The sequence below is a fragment of the Phyllostomus discolor genome, chromosome 12 (assembly GCF_004126475.2).
Source record: "Phyllostomus discolor isolate MPI-MPIP mPhyDis1 chromosome 12, mPhyDis1.pri.v3, whole genome shotgun sequence".
Classification (NCBI taxonomy): domain Eukaryota; kingdom Metazoa; phylum Chordata; class Mammalia; order Chiroptera; family Phyllostomidae; genus Phyllostomus; species Phyllostomus discolor.
In genome coordinates, this window is record NC_040914.2 from 56,515,757 (window position 1) to 56,535,828 (window position 20,072).

The 20,072-nt window shown below is 46.9% G+C and overlaps 1 protein-coding gene across 1 annotated transcript in view; it reads right to left on the reverse strand.

The window, feature by feature from the left end:
• The window catches only part of CDH8 (cadherin 8), a 337,946-nt gene extending 319,071 nt beyond the window's left edge, over positions 1-18,875 (reverse strand). The window contains exons 1-2 of the mRNA XM_028501803.2: positions 18,425-18,875; positions 3,618-4,072 (exon numbers count right to left, since the gene is read on the reverse strand). Coding sequence (XP_028357604.1) covers positions 3,618-3,869 — 252 coding nt within the window. The 5' untranslated portion in view covers positions 3,870-4,072; positions 18,425-18,875. The remainder of the gene's footprint in view (positions 1-3,617; positions 4,073-18,424) is intronic.
• Between the last annotated feature and the right edge of the window lie 1,197 nt (positions 18,876-20,072).

Below are 20,072 nucleotides of genomic sequence, written 5' to 3' on the forward strand. Positions count from 1 at the left end.
ACAGGAAAAGGACACGATGGAGGACGTCGGGGTATGCGTGAAGAGTCAATCACTCAACAACAGCTCTGCCCTTGAGCTTGAACTCCGTCTGCTGGGCCAAAGGCCCTCACCATCGAGATTCACAGGAGGGCCTTTTAAAGAGCAGGTATGTTCGAAAGTAACGAATGCTTCCCAGCCAGTTCCTGGGGAGAAGCCCAGTGATGAAGTGGTTCCGAGTCGGATATGGAAGAGTGTGCACAGAGCTAAAATGCTGTGAAGCACCGGCGGGCACCCTGATACGGTCGCCCCCACACTCAGCCTGCCTTGTAATCAGAAGCAGTCACCTGAGATGTCTCTTTGGCTTCGCTACAACCCAAGATCCTTGACGGCTAAGCTGCAATAATTCAGGAGCACTTTTCTTTAAGGGGAAATATGGACGATCAGAAGTATTTGTGGAAAAGTTTATTCAGAAAATAAGTTTAGCTCTGATTTAGCAATTGTTTGGGAATTAGCCAGGGTAGGGAGAGGAAAAGAGTTAATTGATTGCCCTTGCCTGGTGGCTCCATTGGTTGGTGCTTCGTCCCATACACTGAATGTCTGTGGGTTCGATTCCCAGTTAGGGTGCATACCTGGTTCGCAGGTTCAGTCCCCAGTTGGGGGCGTACGAGAGGCAACCAATCAATGTTTTTTCTCACATCAATATCTCTTTTTGTCTCTGCCCCCTTCCCTTCCCACCTCTCTAAAATCAATGATCATGTCCTTGGGTGAGGATTAAAATATGAAGGAAAGAAGAGAGAGAAAGGGAGGGAGAGAGAGAGAGAGAGAGAGAGAGAGAGAGAGAGTGAGAATGCAGAAAATCAGTCATCTACATGTATGAGTATTTTGGTTATTTCAAAGTCCTGGGGGATCATTAGCAACATTTCTGCCATTCAAAAAAGCATGAATTTCTTGAGTGTTACTAAGTCACAAAAGATGCTGAATGCCTGTATTACTTCATTCAAAGAATGGAAGTGAATTTAGTCGTCAGAGGCTATGAGTCCAACACAAAACCCAATTTCATTACTTCTTCTATTCAGATAAAAGGGAAAAGTTCTCCTGGGAATGGCATGCTTGTTTATTTATATGACACAAGATACCATCGGTGTGATGAGGTACCTCCATGAAGAGTTAACTAATAGCCCTGGCTGGCGTAGCTCAGTGGATTGAGCACGGGCTGTGAACCAAAGTGTCGCAGGTTCGATTCCCAATCAGGGTACATGCCTGGGTTGCAGGCCATGACCCCCAGCAACCGCACATTGATGTCTCTCTCTCTCTCTCTCTCTCTCTCTCTCTCTCTCTCTCTCCCCCTTCCCTCCCTTCCCTCTCTAAAAATAAATAAAATCTTTTTAAAAAATTTTAAAAAAGAGTTAACTAATAGAAACAGGGAGAAGATGTCTATGGATCATGCACAATGAAATTATCCTGAATTTCATGTCGTATGAAGTGATTTGCCTTTCAGCTGGCTAAAGAAGTTCTGAATATCCAGAAAGTAAGAATTTAAGGACCCTACATTCAATGCTCAGTAACTCTTAAGTGCAAATTATAGTTTAAACACATGGAAGCTAGTGACTAAGGTACAATAGGATATGGTGAGTAAAATGATGGCTTTGGGAATCTCCAGCCCGATTCAAACTCAGGTCATTTACTAGCTCTATGATCTTGGTTTGCTTTATGAATCCATCTAAGTCTTAGTTCCTGTACTTACAAAAAAATGATGCTGGTCAAGACATCTGTATTCATCAACAAAAGGAAAAAGCAAACAAAATATAACCAGAGATATTGAAATTAAGAACAATCTAACAATAGCCAGAGGGGACTACTATAAAGGACACTGGACAAAACCAAGGGGGAGGGTGGAAGTGGGGGGGTGGGGCTGTGGGAGGTGGGGTTGGCTGGGGTGGGGGGAGTGGTGAGGGGAAAATGCAGACAATAATAATTGAACAACAATAAAGTAATTATTAATTAATTAATTTTTAAAAAGAAGTCTGTATCCAAAACCCACTGGACCAAATGAGTTTTGGAATTCAGAATTTTTCACATTTAGGAACATGTCAAGGTATAAAAACTCTACAGTAAGTAACATCCTCAGTAGGGTCTGGGGCAGCGCCCTGTAATCAAACACATTAACATTTCTGCTGGCAAATATAGGAACAGCAAGACTACTGGGCTGTATTATGACTATAAATAGCTCCAAGTCACTTCTGCTGCCTGAGTTTGTGTCAAGCATACAAAAAGTTCCTTCAGAGATTTTTGTCCTTTGGACTCATGAAATAAAGGTATACATACATGTGCACAGAGGACGGGGGAGGGAACTATTGTTGGAATAGAATTATACCCACAATGTGCTTTTATAACAGTACTCAACACTATTATAGAAAACACCCAATACCGGCCAGAATGTGAGTTCCTTGAAGGCAGGAATCATCGCTGTGTGCCTAAAAGAGCATTGGGCCCATAGAAAGGGTCCACTAAACGTTCTTTGAATGACTTGTACCTCCTTACCCAGGGCTCCTCTGCCCAAGGAGAACTATATAAAATGAGAAAACAGCCCCTGGACAAGCTCGATTTGCTTTGCAAGGTAGAAGCAGAAATGCAATCAGAAGCTCCCAGCAAAACAGGAACGAAGAGTTAACTTAAGTCTTAAAGATCAACATTTAATCCCCTGCCTATTTTTCTTCTAAATTGCTGCATTTGGCAAACGAAAAAATATTGGCGTAATTCACTTTCGAATGTGACTGACTTATCAGGAAAATCAGCCATTGGCAGACTTGTCACTGGAATTCTACCTACGAAGTCGGTGTGTATCAAAATGAACAGAAGCTCATGAACGGGTTTGAGGAATCAACACGCATGGTCTTGGGTAACCCACAGTGTGACTCAGGGAAGCAGGCAGCCCTGATCTGCACCAGAAACTCGAGTCTAACCTGCCAACAACAACTAAACAAATGTAAATCCAGTCTACCACATGCACTCACATACGCCACGACAGTACAATTTGGATTCTATATATTGGATTCCATCTGACAGTGAATGAACGAGGTTCCCACTGCCAAGTTTATCGAACTTTGTAGTACAAAGCACTGTCAAGCCTCCAGGCCAGAAATTCCCCTTTCTTGATCCCGGGTTAATGAGTGACATAGCAAAACACGGACACGCAAAAGGAAGAAACTCTACCCGAAATCGGAGAAACATGGCCTCAAAATAAAATGAAACAAAGTAATAACAGTTTAAGAATCAAGGTGGTATGAATTCAAACGGGGGAAAAAATGCATGCCTCTCCAGGCACTGTAAGTGAGGGCTGTCTTGCATGAAATGAGACAGAACATCTTATTTCTGTGCGTATTACACAAGTATTATTGTGGCTATGATGGGGTGGAAGGCATGGGGGAGATGAGCTTTCTCCCCAGAACAGCCTGTCTCCATTGAGACCCGTTACCACGAGATTATTCATATTCCTAGGGAAGCCAATAGGTAAACGAACAAACCATCTGGCCGGAAGGACTCACAGCAAAGTGTGTCAGCAGCTGTGACACGCCTGACTTTAAGATCGAAAGACGAGGAACAGATCCTGAAGTGCGGATCTCAAAAACAAAGCTTACCCGGCCAACGAGAATCGGTTCAGGTCCAGAAAACTCTTCCAGGACAAACATTTGGTTCCAAACCCAGCCTCTTTTGGAGCGGTTCAAAATCCGCTGTTCTTCGCTCAGCCTGTTTAGTTCCAAACGGGATCCACTCACGGCCCCTTGAGACTGATCCAGTGGAGCCGCGTAGATGCAAGGGGGGAGAGTAATCCATAATATCATTAGAGGGGTCCAGAGATCCAGGAGCATTGGCACGAGCCGTTCTGGCATGGTCCCACCAGTTAAGCAAATCACCACGGAAATGAGACGATTACTTGCTCTGCCTCCGGTCCGCAGCCATCCGCTTCATCACGCTGGGCCGCGCCTTCGCTTGCTTGTACGGGTCTGCCCCCTGCTCACGGGACAACGCGGACCTCGTCTACGCGGAGTTGCTGAGGCCAAGATCCATCGGCTTCCCTTTTCATTGAAATTCCCTGCAACGATGTTTTAAAAAGGGGGAAGAAAGAGAAAAAAAAGTCCACTGAAATAGGTTTTAAAACAAAATCTCGGCTTTTCATAATCAGGTAAATGAACACCACTAGCCGTTTCCTGAAGCGTGATTTAAGGAAGTGGATCTGAGAAGTCAGAGCAAATGGGCTAATAACAAGCCCTTTTATTCTGCAAACTTCGTTTAGAGTTTAGTGTTAATATTTTATCTACGTTACTTATCAAACATAGCTTAGACTACAATAATAGAAATTGGCTTTTCCTTCCCTCCCTTCCTTCTGTCTCCCTCCTCCCTCCCCTTCCTCCCTCCCTTTTCTTCCTTTCCTTCCCGCCTTCCTCTCCTTCTCTCCATCCCTTCCACTCACTTGTCTCACATTCTTTTTTCTTTCTAATACCAGTCGGGGTGTGTGCTGAGGAAGCCCTCTTGTATTCTTGGAAAAGGTGCATGCATCTACCATTTTCTTTTTCCTTCTTTTCCTCTGCCTTTCCCTCCCTTTTTCTTTCTTTCTTTACCAGTGTAAAGATCTGTTCTAGTTCCTTTTATGCTGAATCATGTGAGGATACTAGCCTTTCATATGTGTGTGTGTGTGTTTTTTTTTAATTGAGGCATGAGAATGGGAAGGGACATTTCCCCAAATTTTAAGAGTCTCAGCTGCCACAACCCATCAGAAGGGATCATCTAGCCCAGGGTGCATGGTGCAACTCTCCGCCAGGATGTTAATAATGAGTGAATAAAATTAGAGCACCCCCAGAGAGAAGCCCTGTAACGTCCAGTCTGTGTGCCATAATCAGGACAGTGTCAGGACTCCCATCCCGAATGCACAGTTGAGCTGGAGATTTAAATGATGAAAAGCTCCTTGGGGAGCAGGAGATAGTAAAAATACAATTTTCAGTTGAAGAGATTCAGAAAGGGATGGGCCCCCCAAAAAATACCCCCATTACCTCAGGTGTCAAATACATTTTTTTTGCTTACCTTCAGCGTGGCAAAACGTGTTTCTTCCCTCTCAAAAAAATTATTTTAAAAAAAAGGAATGTTCACGGCAGATCCTAGACAGAAGCCTTGCTGAATCAAATGAAATAGGAAAAATAATTCCCCGGGGCACCGCTAGCAATGGTGTGGCTCCTTTCACACATAAAGAGGTGGGGAACCTTTCTCCTGTGGGTTCCTGGGGCCATCCTGTCTCAGGGTGGGAAGGCAAGAAAGCCACTGGCATCGGGGTGGGGGGTTAGTGTGTGGGCAGAGTGAAGCTAGCTGCCAAGGGCAGACCCAGCTCCTGCTGCCCGCGCAAGCGGCATCTGATCTGCTTGTCACATTCCGCCTGGGCTCAGATCAATCCCTAGGACTCCGTACCCCCAAAGTGGCTCTACCCTAGGGGTGAATGCAGGAGCCCTCGCTCGCAGCAGCCATTTCGGAAACTGGTGAGAAGCTTTCAATAGGGAACCAGCTCAGAACGTCCCCACTTTCCCTGGGACAGCGAGCGGCACACGAGGGGAAGTCAAGCCTCCCTTTCCAGTGCATTGCCGCCAGGACCCCTTCTCATCCTAGTGTGAGAACAGGCCTAGGCAGGCTTCAAAGCAACACTCAAAAGGTCTTGATAAGTGATTCCAACATGTTAAAACATTTCTGAATTGCCAGTCCACGTATTTACTAAGCGTTGATAGCACATACATCCCATGCCACAACCTCTCCTGTCTGCGGGGCCAGGACAGCGCTGAGGAAGGAGTGTGGCAGTGCTGCGGGGTGTCTGTTGTGGGGGCAGGAAAGCCTGGATCTGAGTCCCAGCTCTCCCATTGTCCCCTGTCATGACGGAAGACAAGCTGGAGTTCTCTGAGCTTCTGTTTCATCTTCTGCCAAATGACAAGGATAATTCCAACTCTCCGGGCAGAAGGGTGATTCAGAGATAAGATGCATGTAAAGTGGCCAGAACACGGGAAGCACCCACTAGCCATGGGAAGCACTCACTAAACTATGAAGGCGGCGCTGTCATGGTCCCCGCCCTGGGGTGGGGGGGGTTTGGTGAGAAAGTGAGACAAACAAGCCAAGAAGTAAGCTGTGTGACCCCTGCAGAGGGGGTTAGCAAGGTCCTGGAGCACCAGAGAAGCAGTCACAGCCTTCCCGCAGTGGTATGTGGGAGGGTGGGGGTGGTGCTGATGAGGAAGGGGCTGGACCATTTTATGCATAAGGTGGAGCTCATTCTAGTCGTGGGACCTCAGCCTCAACGCTGCTCAGGCAAAGGAGACTTCCTGCTTGCTACAAAGACACCCTGCTGCAGGGTGGGCTAGGCCTGTATGCTCAAGACCCCTGGACTGAGTGTGAAGAGGCAGAATCTTAAGATGTGTGTGATTGTTTCTTCTGGGCAGCACCAGGAGATTTTGAATTCTGCCAGGAATTTGAATTCTAGTTAAAAAAAAAACCACACTCACCAGTTGTCTAACGGGGGACCAGCTAAAGACAATAACAGTAACTATAATAATAATACCTACCCAGAGGATGAAAAGATTACAATCCTGGTAAAGCTATTAGGAAAAGCTGGAAGGTACCATTGTTTTTAAATTGTGCCAAATCCTCTGCAAGTATACTCTGGCACCTGCTGTGTTGTTAATGATGTGGGGATAGGGATGTTTAATCCCAATTTATACTCATAATAGACACTTGTGTGATGGAAGCCATCAAGTAGCACTCAGGATGAAATGTGACCTGATGGGTGTCCTTCCTGAACTCGCCAGAATGAGATAGGAAGTAGTAACAGACCCTGAGACAATTTCATACAATGCCAAAACTTCAGGAGTCAGAGAGAAAGGATTAATAAGTATAGGCAAGAGCCCAAGATAACATCCATTAACACAATATCTTACAATTAGAGAAAGCTCAGTAAGCCTTGCACTATTCAAAACTGAGGCACAGAATAGTTAAATGACTTGCGCAAAGAATACCTCCAATAAGCAGGTCATTATTTCAAGCTGGGCAATCTAACTCCAAAATTCTCTTTCCGACCACAGCCCCTCCTCTCGTTGTATAAATATCTGATGAGCATAATACTGCGTCCCGATACTGGGAATAGAAAGGCAACCGGGTCAGAGAGCTTGCCTCCAGGAAGCAAAGAGTCTAAAGGGTAAGGACTAAGAATATATACCTCCAATGTTCAGTGAAACACCGTCTGAGAAAAGTGGGGGGCACACAGAGTGATGGATATGATGCTCATCTTGGCAGCATGGCGGTAGGCTTCCTGGAGGACGTGTCCTCTACCTATTGAGACGTGATTACCCAGCTGGGGAGGGGGAGGCATGAGAGGACATTTAAGTCGAGCAATGGACAGGAACAAGACCGCTGACTAGTCCAGGATCTCTGAATGAATCGGCACCTAGGGCAGCTTTCACATCATCGACTCACTAGCTCATCCAATCCGTGAGCACAGCATCTCCTCCCCGCCCAGCACATTCACCCTAGCCCTGGCGGCTGCAGAGTACTTATCGACTAGGGCGCCTTCTTCGCTGCCAGTTCTTGGTGAAGAGAAGAGCCTGTTTGATTTCCCCAAAGCTTTGTGGAGAAAAATACATCCCCTCCCACAGAGAGGGTATGGGAGGCAGATAAGTGCTATTCCAATGTTCCCCCTCGTTTTCCAGAGAAAAGGGGAAACAACTTGGCCAGTGTCCTGTGGTTGGTGGCAGGGCCCTGGCAGGCCTCCAGGAAGAAATTAGTCCAACTCTGCAGGGACCCTTCTGCCTCCCTGTTGGCCATTCCCACCAGGCCCCCTGTGCAAAGCTTCTAGCACCTGAAATACTCTTATACCTCCTCCTCAAATGTGGCCATGTTCTTGAATCGCTTGTACTATCGCTTCAAATTTTATTGAAACAGTTTCTGTTTTTAAAATATTTCCTTAAGAATGGAAAGCCAATATTATGTTCTGCAAAACATAGAAGTGAATGCCAAACACTTAGGAAATGTTTGGGTAATGGTCCATCAACAAGACAGACTAGACACACACTCATACACACACACACACACACACACACTTACTATATGTCTGGATATGGTAAGGCATCAACAAAGACTATAGACCAATGTGTACCTGCACGCATTAGGTGTTGCACACATGTGTGTATTTATATCTCCTCTTCAAAATAGCCCTCTAATGTATGCGTTACTATGCCTTTAATATTATTCCCATTTTAGGGAAAAGCAAACGGAAGCACAGAGAAATCGGTATGATAAGCACTGTTTTATTTTCTCCTAACTCCAGACACTGTCAAAGCCCAGCATCACACCTCAGTCAAAGGTGTGTTTTGCTGGTTAAAAGGGCAGACCAGTCACAATGAGAGGCAAGAGTGTGCTGTTAAGTATTTAATAAGTAGCTCTCGAAAAGAAAATTCAAAAAAATGCCTGATCTGATTCCCATGATAGAAATATTTCTACCATGACCAACCTCACACTTAGGATGACCATGAACCAGCTCTGGGGAACTTTCTAAATATTTGGAAATCAGCTCTGATGCGTCCTGTAGGAGTTACCTTCAGGACAGGCCTGGTGGGGCGCTTCTCAGACTTGAGTATACATTCAGATAAAATGCAGATTCTGAACCAGTGAATCTAGGGATGGGGACATGCGACTTTGCATTTCTAATCATCTCTCCTGTGACGCAGAGGCTACTGATTTGAGGACCACCATCTGAGGACCACCGTCAGGGGTTCCAGAGAGTAAGACCAGCTCCCGGTTCAGACCATCTCCTTTTGATGACCTGAAGGATTCAATGGCGGGAATATCACTTCCTGCTCGCATCACTTAAAGCCACGCCCATCAACTACTTACTATCCCTGAGCATGTAAGCCCACACACACATCAGACTTTTGGAAACCCTGCACTGAAGTGTATGAATATATAGGATTTTGCATGATGTCATAATATTCCTCCCACACTTCATATCAACTTCAGGAGTGACAAGGGAACAATTGCCCCACTGGGTGGTATGTCCCCGTGCACAAGCATTTTATCTGGAGCTGGTGGGGCTTGCCCTTGACTTCAGCAAAGTCTGCCACCTGGAGAGAAATGGACCTCTACTAGGAAAATTAGAACCACATTATTTACATTCTTGCATCTCCGTCACGGGCAGAGCTCACATTGTCTCTTTGATGATCCAATAATAGTTTTAAAGAATTCTTGAGATGCAGCCACATGTTATGTGACTGTTACCAGAATTAATAAACATTTTAAATGGCAGCGGCATACCCAAACTAGTTCACTGTATACAAGGAAGAAGAAATTGCGCAGCGGTGTATAAAGCTTGGATTAAAAAAATCAATTCATTTCTAGATTTTCCAACGACAGTACGTATGGCTGGCCAAGCAAGCCACTTGATTATAATGCTGCTACATTGATTTACACCCAGATAGTGAGATGAAGAGATTTTACAGTCTCTCTGGAATTCCTCCAAATAAAAAAGTCTTTCGAATTCCCCCATAAGAAGCTATCTTCTCTTGGGTAAGATACTTGTAATCCGACTTTACATTCACGCTCACATTTCTGAGACAGTTCTAATTACAACCCGGATTTTACTCTCCTGACCCAGTGTTGGATCAAGGTGAATTCAGTCAATTCTCAAATATGGTAAGTCATTATGCAAAAACATACTGCACCATTGGTTTTGCAAACAATGTCAAGTTCCAAATGATAAGCCACACACAGACAGGTGACGTCTAAAATAAAAATGGGCTTTTACAGACGCTTTAGGATTCAATCCAGAAGATTATTGTGGTTGGCAGGAAATTATGCTTTTATTATTCACTGGGCCTAGTGGCCACGATATTTCATGGAAGCAAAAAAATGACACACAGGACCAGAGAGTTTATATTAAAAATATTTCTGACCTTGAATTTAGAGCCATTAGCAGGCTGTTTCAAAACAGGTAAATGCACACGGCATTCAAAGTGGTGTTTCAGGAACACAGGGGATGTGATTCAGGGGCGTGGCCCAGCGCAATTCAGGCCGAGCACCAGGTGACCAGAGCAGAACAGGTAGAAATGGGTTTTGGATCTTGGAAAGGAATGGCACACGCAGGTGTCCGAGTATAAATAATACAAGAGAATCCTTCAGGGCTCCCTGACCAGATTCCCTGGGTGGAACAGGATCTAAATGCTTCATGTTCACAAACTTGTACACGTATTTGTGTGTTTCTTTCTCCCCCCAGCCACAGTCCTTCTGATCATTTTTTTCTAAGCTTCAGATGGTCTCCTTATCCAGCTCTGTCTACCCAAAAACAAATCATTTGCCAAAATAACACCCGTCAGACTGATTTTGCTCAGTTACTGGCATGCTCCTCTTTTTCTGCTAGGAGTATTAATTTCTTTAAGTTCTATAATTATTGGTTATTTGGCAACAATAAATAAATAAACCTCTTCTCTTTTTCCCAAGATGGAATCTGGACCTTTTTTTGCCATAGAAGCTTTTCTAAAATTCACAGGCATTTCAGAAGGGGGAAACATGGTTAGTGACAAAGTCCAGAAGGTCAAAATAAGGTCCCTTTCCTAGAGTTATAGAGCTGGGCCTTTATTTATAAAAACTTTCTTCAAATGATGAGGTTAATTAAGTTATTGAAGATAAATCTATTGTGTTGAACTTGCTTAGAGCAGAACTGTGTTGACATCATCATCATCATCATCATCATCATCATCTCAAAAAGATAAGTGGAAGTTGAAGCTCATCAAAGACAGGGCAATGTCTGGAAGACATTGGTCCAGTCTACTTTAAGTCCCTCCTTCTTCATGTAAAAGCCACACCCTTTGCTGACTTTAAATCACTGCTCCAAGTGGAATAGTCAGAGACAGAAGCAATGAAAACGATTTATACTAACTATTTGTTGGAGGGGGCCATGGAGAGAATGGGAGCACCAATGACCCTCCATCTGGACCCGGGCAACCAGAGGAGGCAGTTTACCCTCTCCTGGTCCTTGGGATGTAGGCGATGCCCGCTGTTCCTACACTAGGGGCCACTTCAAGAATGCAGCCTGGAGAGAACAATGCATTGTCGAGACCATACAGACCGAACACGGTACCAGACCCCATTGAGGCCTCCATGTAAACTTTTAAGATTCTCCCAGGAGGGTGCAGAGAGCTATTTGTCTGTGGCTGCCCAAGTCCAACTCCCTATGTATGTTCCCTTGCTGATTAAAACCACCACCCACCAACGTGGAGCGGTTGGCCCATTTCTCCAGTCTCCTGGCCCTTTGCGTGTGGGGCCACTTTTGAATCTCATCTGGAGAACTCCAGAGGTTGCAAGGTTGCAACTCAGCAACACCCTCCACATCACGGCAACCAATAGGAGTCAATCTTATTCTTAGCAAGTTTGTAATACAGATGAACTGTGGGGAGCTCCCAGGCACAGTGGTTAAGAACATTGACTTTGGACCCAGCCAGAAGTAGTTTAGAATCACAGTTCTATCATTTGCAACATAAGTGGCCTGGGTGAATTTATTCCAGTTGCGGGAGAGAAAGAAACGGATGCACTCTATTTAATACTACTTAACGGAAGGATTGCAGGAAAAAATTAAACAAGATAAGGTATGTAAAACTCTTTATCAGAAATAATAGTATTTATTGGATGTTATATGTGCTTAACAAAGAATCTTAACTGATTTTATAAAATGATTTTATTTCAATTTATTGCTGTGTTCTGTGTAGACAGGTAATAAATAAAATAATATTTTCCCAACCCTTGATTTTAAAATTAATGGCATGAGCCAAGTTAGGTATAAATAAAATAGTATTTCACAAATAGCTTTCCCTACGTGCTGCTAACATACAATCAGTGACTTCTAATAGTTTTCTTAGGCCTGTAAAGGCCAGTATTTTTACCCCCCACCTCCGTCAACCCAGTCTTTTTGACATAAGATGTGGCATTGCCCATCACCATCTTCTCCTGAGAAGGCCAAGGGCAAGGAATGCACATCCACACCAGAACTGTTCACCTTCAACCAAGTTAGAACAACTCATGAAAAAACCCAACCTGGTACATTTCTTCTAACAGGAAAAATTCCATTGCATTTCATCACCATCTATATCTCTGTGAGACTGGGCTAGTAGGGTGTCCCTATTAGTGCAAAGAAGAGGTCAAGGTGATTTCTAAACACATCCAGAAGGGAGCTCAGCAAAGATAATGCTAGTTAGAGATCTGATTCAAGTAGTGTCTTCTTACGCAGGTATTCAACAAACTTTTCCCATGCATTTCAAGGAGTTTTGGCAGAACTGAGGATCATTAGAAACTAGAAGTTCTCCCTTCTTGCTGAAGAAAGATGGGAGTGGTTACAGTCAGGTCTATCACAGAGCCAGGGCTGAGGAGTCTGTGAGAGTGAGACTGCGGTGCAGCCAAGCATCCCAGCATGGTCAGTCAGGGCTCTGCCCAGTAGACTAGACTGTGTAGTAGCCACCTCGCAAGTGTGCCTTCCCTGTCGCTCTCTCTCGTGTCTCAGACTTCACAGCTTAAACATGACCCACTGACCCTGTGACCATGAACTACAGACACAGATGATGGGGTAGGCAGTCAAAAAGCAAGCGATCGTTTGACAAAAATACTACTGAGATTTCACAAGGACCATTGAGTTTATGAAAATTAACTAGACTGCTTATACAGATTGAAAAAAAAGGAGACTATCTTCAGCTGCAATATATTAGAGAAACTCAAGGGCAGGTATGTTTGATTACAATAAAAATAGATATACATTTTTTTTCTATTTCTGAGCATCCCCATTTTGAAGGTGGACCTGTTCGGATAGAGAAAAGGTAAATTCTGTTTGTCAAGCTGGAACAGCAGTAGACAAATAAAGAGTACGGTGTGCCCTTGTAGTGGTTGTATCAACTTCGGAGACGAGGAAGCCCCTGCCCTACGGTGTTTGCATCATTCCTCATCTGCATATTTTATGTTTTTTGTGTCACATCAGGAATCAGATAATCATATTTTATGCATTACTCTCTCTAGGAGGGAACAATGCCTCGAAAATATTATTCTTACTGCTAATAGCACATGAATATACTTCGATAATATTTTCACTTAATTATATACATAGAAAGGATTGAAGAGATTCCACTCACTGTTTTTTGCAAGATATTCAATTTGCTTAAAATATCAGTAGACACATCCACAAAAGCACCTTACCATGAAATGAATTTTATATATATATATATTTTTCCCCTGTGTGTATAAGTGAGGGCCAGGTACCTTCCTGATTAAGAGCAGTATATAGGAGAGCAGAATTATCTTCTAAGACAGCCAGATACGCAATTCACAAGAGGGTAATATGAACTAGTCCATGTAAATAAAAAGTATATTAAAGAAAGAAAGAAAAGAGGATGTGAGCAAAGAAAGGAGATAAAAAGTACATTTCTCTTGGTAATGTTTTTAGACATCCCCAGCAAGGGAATGGAGCAGACCCTGTTACACAGGCAACACTTCCATAATTAGAGCAGTTTTTCCCAATGAAATATAACCTCGCATCACATACAGTTGAATAGCATGCCTGACGCAAGTCTAGCTTTGGAGGCATTCTCACTGCTACCAAGCTGACTCATGTCACTTTTATATCCCCATATCATTTTAAAATGATTTCAAAGGAAGAAAAATATACTCTGTGAAACATGAAGAAAATCTATTTTTTTTAAGAGAGAGACGCTCTGTCTAAAAATAAATTCAGGGCAGTTTACAAAACTTCTGCAGAGAAGACTGAAGTTGATCATTACAGTATCGGACTTGGGATTTGATCAGAGCCTGCCCTCCGCTCCCTTTTACTGAGAACGCACCCTCTTTGCTAATTGCAAACACTTCAAGGAAACATTTACTGGGCACCGACTCTGAGCTTAGCCCTCAACCGACCACTGTGCTAACGTTTGCAGTTGTCTTTGGCAGCAAAGGTAGCCAAGGAAGGAATTCGAAGGTTCCAAATACAAGTGTTATTCTCTGGTGATGCTTTTCCAAAGAGGTACCCCCAAATCAGATCTATATATTCTGCCTACTAATAAGACTAAAAGGAAAAGACTTCCCAAACCACGAAGATGGATGATATTTACAAGAGGGAATAGCATATGACATAAAGCTTGGGAAATAAAAGCTTGGGATATGATCGGAACAAGGAACTGTACCAGCCCTTGGTGCCGTGCCGTGAGGTGGTGAGGGAGATTCAGTTTTCGGCAACACAGGGGAGAAGCAGCTACAGGGCATCCCTCGGTCTCCTTAGGAAGTTGCCAGGTTCAACTAATTTTCTCCTCACGGTTACATCCGAAGTGGGTCCCAGAGGCAGGAACCCAGAGATCAGCAGCAATCTATTGGTTATCACAACGTCCATGGGAATGAAATGAGAGAGGACCAATGTTACAGCTCTTGGGTTGATTAAACCTCACCAAATCAGATGACAGCCTCTGTACATCAAAATATTATTGTTTCACAAGTATATACACAGATAAGATGCCCACACCACCAACAGATACACTGATTTTAAAGAGGCTGGTTGGTATACAAATTCAAGAGCCAGCAAGGCAAATCAGACAATCTCAGGCAGATGAAATGGCAAACATGATTTTTTAAAAAAAACCTCCTACTTGAACTGATAAAGGAGTTAGTTATCTGGGCATGTTTTCAGGCATTCTGAAAGTTGTGTTTGTGTGTGTGTGCACGCACTGGAATCAGCCGTGGTTTCATTCCACGCTCCGGAGGAGTGGTACAATACATTGAAGTTAGGAGCCTCTTCCTGAACTGAAAAGCAAAGTTAGTCCATTTGAGCTGTGAATGCCAACAGTGCTGAAATCTACCTTTTTCCTGCTTCTCTGAATATTGCAAGAAATAGAAAATGACTGAAACCAGCAGCACCATTGAATGCAGTATTTTCACAAGAAAGCCTTGGGACCTTATATTGCCTCGACAATTAAAAGGCTGCTCTGATGCTATCTGGCCCTGGATTTGTCAGACACAAAACTTTGCTGATGTATAAATGGAGGGTCACTGTATCCATGGAAAGCTTCTGGTTTTGCATGGAAAATTTGCTCAACCTGGACTGTCGATAAAGCATAAAGTGTGCCACCTTGAGTAGAAAAATAAAGATTATTGTTTTTTTTTAAGGCATTAGTAAGTTTTTCCAAACAGCTGGTCAGATGTGGAGTCTAACTTTCCTCTATGTGCGTGTTCTTTTTCCTCACCAATAAACAGTGGAAGGAACCTAGGAAGCAAAGCCCAGAGGTATGATGTCTCGAATGGAATCATGACTCCCTCATTCTTTGGAGTTTCCTGGTGTTGCCCCAACAATCGGATACTCCCTGGGCACCAGGAGTATCCGCTCTTAACTAGTTGACAAGGAAATGTTGTGCCATGAGTATATTCATATAACAGTCTTTCAAAATGCTTTCTCAAGGGGTTCATAGCAATCCTGATGGATCTGTCTAATGGGTTTAGTTTGTTTGTTTGTTTTTGTTTTTGGAGCCAGCATACTACCATTGGCTATTTAAAGAATGCTATTTAAGGGGTTGCTTTGGAGGGCTGCTGCCTTGGCCAGAGTTCTGCATAATACCCCAGAGAAGTTATTTTTCAGGTTAAAGACTTCCCTTTGCAGTTGATATGTGCACAGCGGGGTCCTCCCAGTGAGGGCTACATCTCAATTCATAACACCATGCAGAACTCACGAAAGGCATCCCAGACACCAAAAAAGGTAGCCCAGGAAGGCTAGAGTCTTGGGTGGAGAGACGCACCTGTCTGGAGTCTCGAGAGTTTTAGGAGATTGCAGGCTGTTTAGAGGAAGAACTGATCTTTAATAGTAATAATTGGGAATACAAGATCCAGGCAGCAAGGGAGAAAGACTCAGAAGTCTGGATGACCACATTTCTGCACACATTTCAGAAAACATGAGTTTGTGTCTCCAAAACATCTGGCCTATCTGTGATGGTCATGGGACACCTGGACACTCGTGCGGGCGGCGTGGGGGCACCCAACAGCCACTGAACAACCCGGACCGCAGAGACGGACCCTCGGAGTCGCCAGGGAGGCACTTCCCTCTGTTTTCCCCACAGACCCTCTCAACTCCAAGCCCTCTTCAGAGCCCAGGAAACGATACATCAAGCGTGATTGAAAATCCCACAACTGCTCCCGCAAGGATGGCTAATGTGACCACGCACTTCTAGTGGGCTCGGGCAGAATGATGGAATATTACTGTTAGCGTTCTTATTGAATAAGAGGGATAGCCCTACAATCCCTTGCAACCACAGAGCTCCAGAAAGTGGAAAAACATGTCTGGACATCATGATTATGGAGAACTCTCTTCGAGTGGAAAAAAAAAATGTAACCCTCAGAGAACATTCTTCAATGGTATCAGGTCTCCCATTAGAGAAATCTCTCTCTCTCTCTCTCACACACACACACACACACACACACACACGCACACACACAGGCACACATGCACACACTCACACACTCCAGCTAAAACCCCTGCAAAAGTGGACCGGGCGAAGGCAGTAGTAGCCTGGCAGCAATCTCAGTGGCGTTCAGCGTGAACGATAGGGCTCATTTTGCATGCAGTGAGGGTACCGCCGAGAGGTTGAATGGATGGAAAATCCCACTCGCTGATCTTACATAAATATCTCTTTCCCACATAGACTTTTCCAGTTGCAAAGCGCCTCTCATGGAGCCGGAGGCGACAGCCCAAGGAGGGCTGGTAACCACTGAGATGGCTGTCAGGAGTGTTGTCGAGAGGACGGGCGCTTCCAAAGGGCCCCAACCCAACCCAGCCCCCCCCCCCCCTCTCTGGGCTCCGCGACCTTACGGAAGTCAGAGAGGGCAGCGCTCTCGCCTACCTTCTCCTGCGTCCCCTTCTCCCCATCGTCCGCTCGCCAGGACCGAGAAGCCGGCTGGAGAAAGCAGCCGGCTGATCTCCTGAGCGGCTCAAGCGGGCTAAGGGACTGCCGGCTCCTGCCTCTTACAGAGGAAACTCTTGTGGAATCTTCAGGAAAGGGTGGCAAAGTTGAAAGGTCCTCGTCTCCCTCCCTCTCGCCCGATGACAAGCTCCAGCCTTTCATTGGAGCGAAAAGTGAGCAGCTGCCAGCCCGACTTCCCACTGCAGACTAATGTTGTGCGCTGGCAACAATAAACAATTAATGTTGTTTGATTTCTTACATTTAGCCACCCAAGCAAACAGCTGCCATCTCCGCTCGCGGAAGCAAAGGGCTGGTCTTCGACCTGCCGCCGGCGCTGCGTTTGCGGGGAAGGGTCGACCACAAGGAAACTTTGGGGTCGTGGCCAGATTGGGGAGGGAAAGGCTTTGCTCTTGGGGAGGGAAAAGGCGGCGGGGGGGGGGAGGGGATGAGGATACCTGTTGGCATCACCGTCAGAGGCGGCGGGTTTTCACTGTCTCCCAGCCTCGGCTGGAGCGTAGGAGAACGGGAGGAGGTCCCTTAGGAACCTGTTACGCGCTGGCAGAACCCAGGCGAGAGCCCTCGCTTTCTCGGGTCCTGCCAGGGGCGCGGCCACCCCAACCTCCGCCAAAGGCTGAGGGATAGGAGAGGCGAGATGACAGAAAGCGCATCTCGAGCTCTGCAGGCGCCGGGAGAAGGGTGGGGGGTTGAGCCGAGGAGTCCCCGGCTTTGGGGGCCTCTGTAAGCTCAGGCTCGCCGCCTGAGAAAGGACCTTGCCTGGGGGTCCTGCCTGGGTGCGGGGCAGCGTCTAGGAGCTGGCAGAGCCGCGGCGCGGCGCAGGATCCCGCAAGTTTGCAGCCGGAACCGCGCCTCCCAGGCTGGAGCAGCCACTTGTGGGAAAGCCTGGCGCTGGGGTTCTGGCTGCTGAGTCGCGATCCGCAGCCCCGCCGCGGGGGTAGCCCTCCCTCTCCTCGGGTGAAGGGTGGAGAGATGCAGCAAACCAGAGAGCGGGCGCCCCATTTCCCTTCCCTCCTTTCCTCGCCGGCCCTCGCCGGCCTCCCCACCAGTGGCAGGTGCTTCCCTTCCACCACGCAGCCCCCGCAGTGAAGGCGCGCGGCTGCAGCTGCGCCTGCCTGGGTCGGGGGGCGGCGGAATCGCCCGGCGACCGAAAGGAGGGAGACCCGCAGGAAAACTGGAGGCACACAGCCTGCTCTGCTCATCCCCAGGATCGACTGTTACAGAGGTTTGCAAACATCGTCAGGCAAGACTTGAGGCGCCCAATCGGTCGTGGATGTCAGGAAAGAAGATCCAGCACAGCCCGCCGCCTGGACTGGGAACCCGCATCCACCATCTGAGCAGAAGGAGGCGCGCAAGGTGCCCGAAGGGGCATGGGAATTCCTGAAAGAAACGGTCCCTTCTGGGTCCTTGGGGCACGGAGAAAAACGGGGGAATGGGGGCTCACTTACTCTTGTGGGGCTGCCTCCGCGCTGGCGAATTCCAAGCCTCTTGGTTCACAAATGGCTGGAGGGACTCGGGGTTGGCTCCCGAGGGCGGCGAGCACCGAATGGTTCCCGCGCGCTGGGCAGGTGCCTCCGGATTCCGTTCATGCCTACGGGAGCTGCGGAGCTGGGCGCGGAGACGCGGAGCCGGCGCGCTGGGCTCGGGGTGTCCGCAGCCCCAAGTGGAGCGGCTGGGTGGACGCTACCGTCTGTGCGCAAACCGGCGACAGAGGACGAGCTTCGAGGAGGCAGGGAGATTCCAAATAAATCCTCCAAATCTGGGCTGAGCGCTCCGGCGTGCGAGCCCGCCTGCCTGCCAAACGTAACTGTGAAGTGATGTGGAAAAGTGAACCGGGTGCCTCCCCTGACGGATCTCATTGGGCAGAGCGCAGAGGCAGGTCTACCACTTGGAAATTCGTGTAAGCAGTCCCCCTCCCCGCCCCCTCCCAGCCTTCCCCCTTCGTTCGTGGCTCCTCGGCTCTCCCCCTTACCAAGTGGGCGCACAACTTTTCCCTGCTCGCGACCAAGCACGCCCCGCGCGTCTCCGCCGCCAGAGGAGGCGGCGGGTGGAGATGCGCCCTTCCGTGCAGTGCGCGCAGCCCGCGGAGGGCCAAGCTCCCAGCTAAGAGGGCTGGCAGATGCTAAAAGGATGCGGAGGAGGTACCCCAGGGCTTTCTCTCTCGAGGCTTACCTGAGCTTTGGGGCTGGCGTTAGCTTAAAAAGCGTCTCAGTGACCCGCAGCTGTTCTCCGTGGTGGGGGGTGGGTGGGTAGAGGGCGCACAGGGCTGTGGGGTCTCGCGGGTAGCTTATCTCCTTGTTATTCCAAGAGCGTCTTGCGAACAGAGTGGGGTGTTGGTAAGACCGCTGTCTTCTGCTCCGACGATGAGGGTTTAGAGGCCGAGTGTCGCGGTCTTGAGGGTGGAGCGCATTCCAGATATCCCCAGGCTTCTACTCCTCCGGGGCGATGAGACGAGGGAGAGCAGAGGGGTGCGCAGTAAGGTGGGAAAAGGGGAGAACTTGCTTGGGAATGAAGGGAGGCGTCGCTAAAGGTCTCCTCAGTGTGCCCTGCCTCCAGATTTCTGCGTAGGCATCAGGCATGCGGCTCCTCAGCCGCCACCAAGAGATGCCCTGTCTGTGGCTCCTTCAAGTCCTCTGATGGACTCCACTCGGATCTTGAGAAACGGCCAACCTCGGGGAGAGCCAGTGTAAGAAGAAGGGATCATCAACTAGGAGGTCCATTTTCTTCTTATCACTGAGGCTAATATGTGGAAATGTTATCATCCTCTGGGATCATCGTTTAATAAAATTAGTTTAAAAAAAAAGATAAAGTAATCCTTACTTTTTTTTTGTTTAACTCCCTCTATAGAAAAGCCCAATTGAGTCCATTCCCTGTGTCTGAGAAGTGCTTTCCGAGGAAGGGTTTCACCATCTGGGGACAGAGCCCGCACAGATGGAGAAAAGGGTGCAGAGGACCAGACACAAGGTCCGCGGAGCTCCTCCTGTCTGACTCACAGTAATGAGACAGTGAGCAGAAAGGGAAAACAGACACAACATGCTTATAATGTATACGCAGATTTGGCATTGTGTGTGTGTGTGTGTGTGTGTGTGTGTGCTG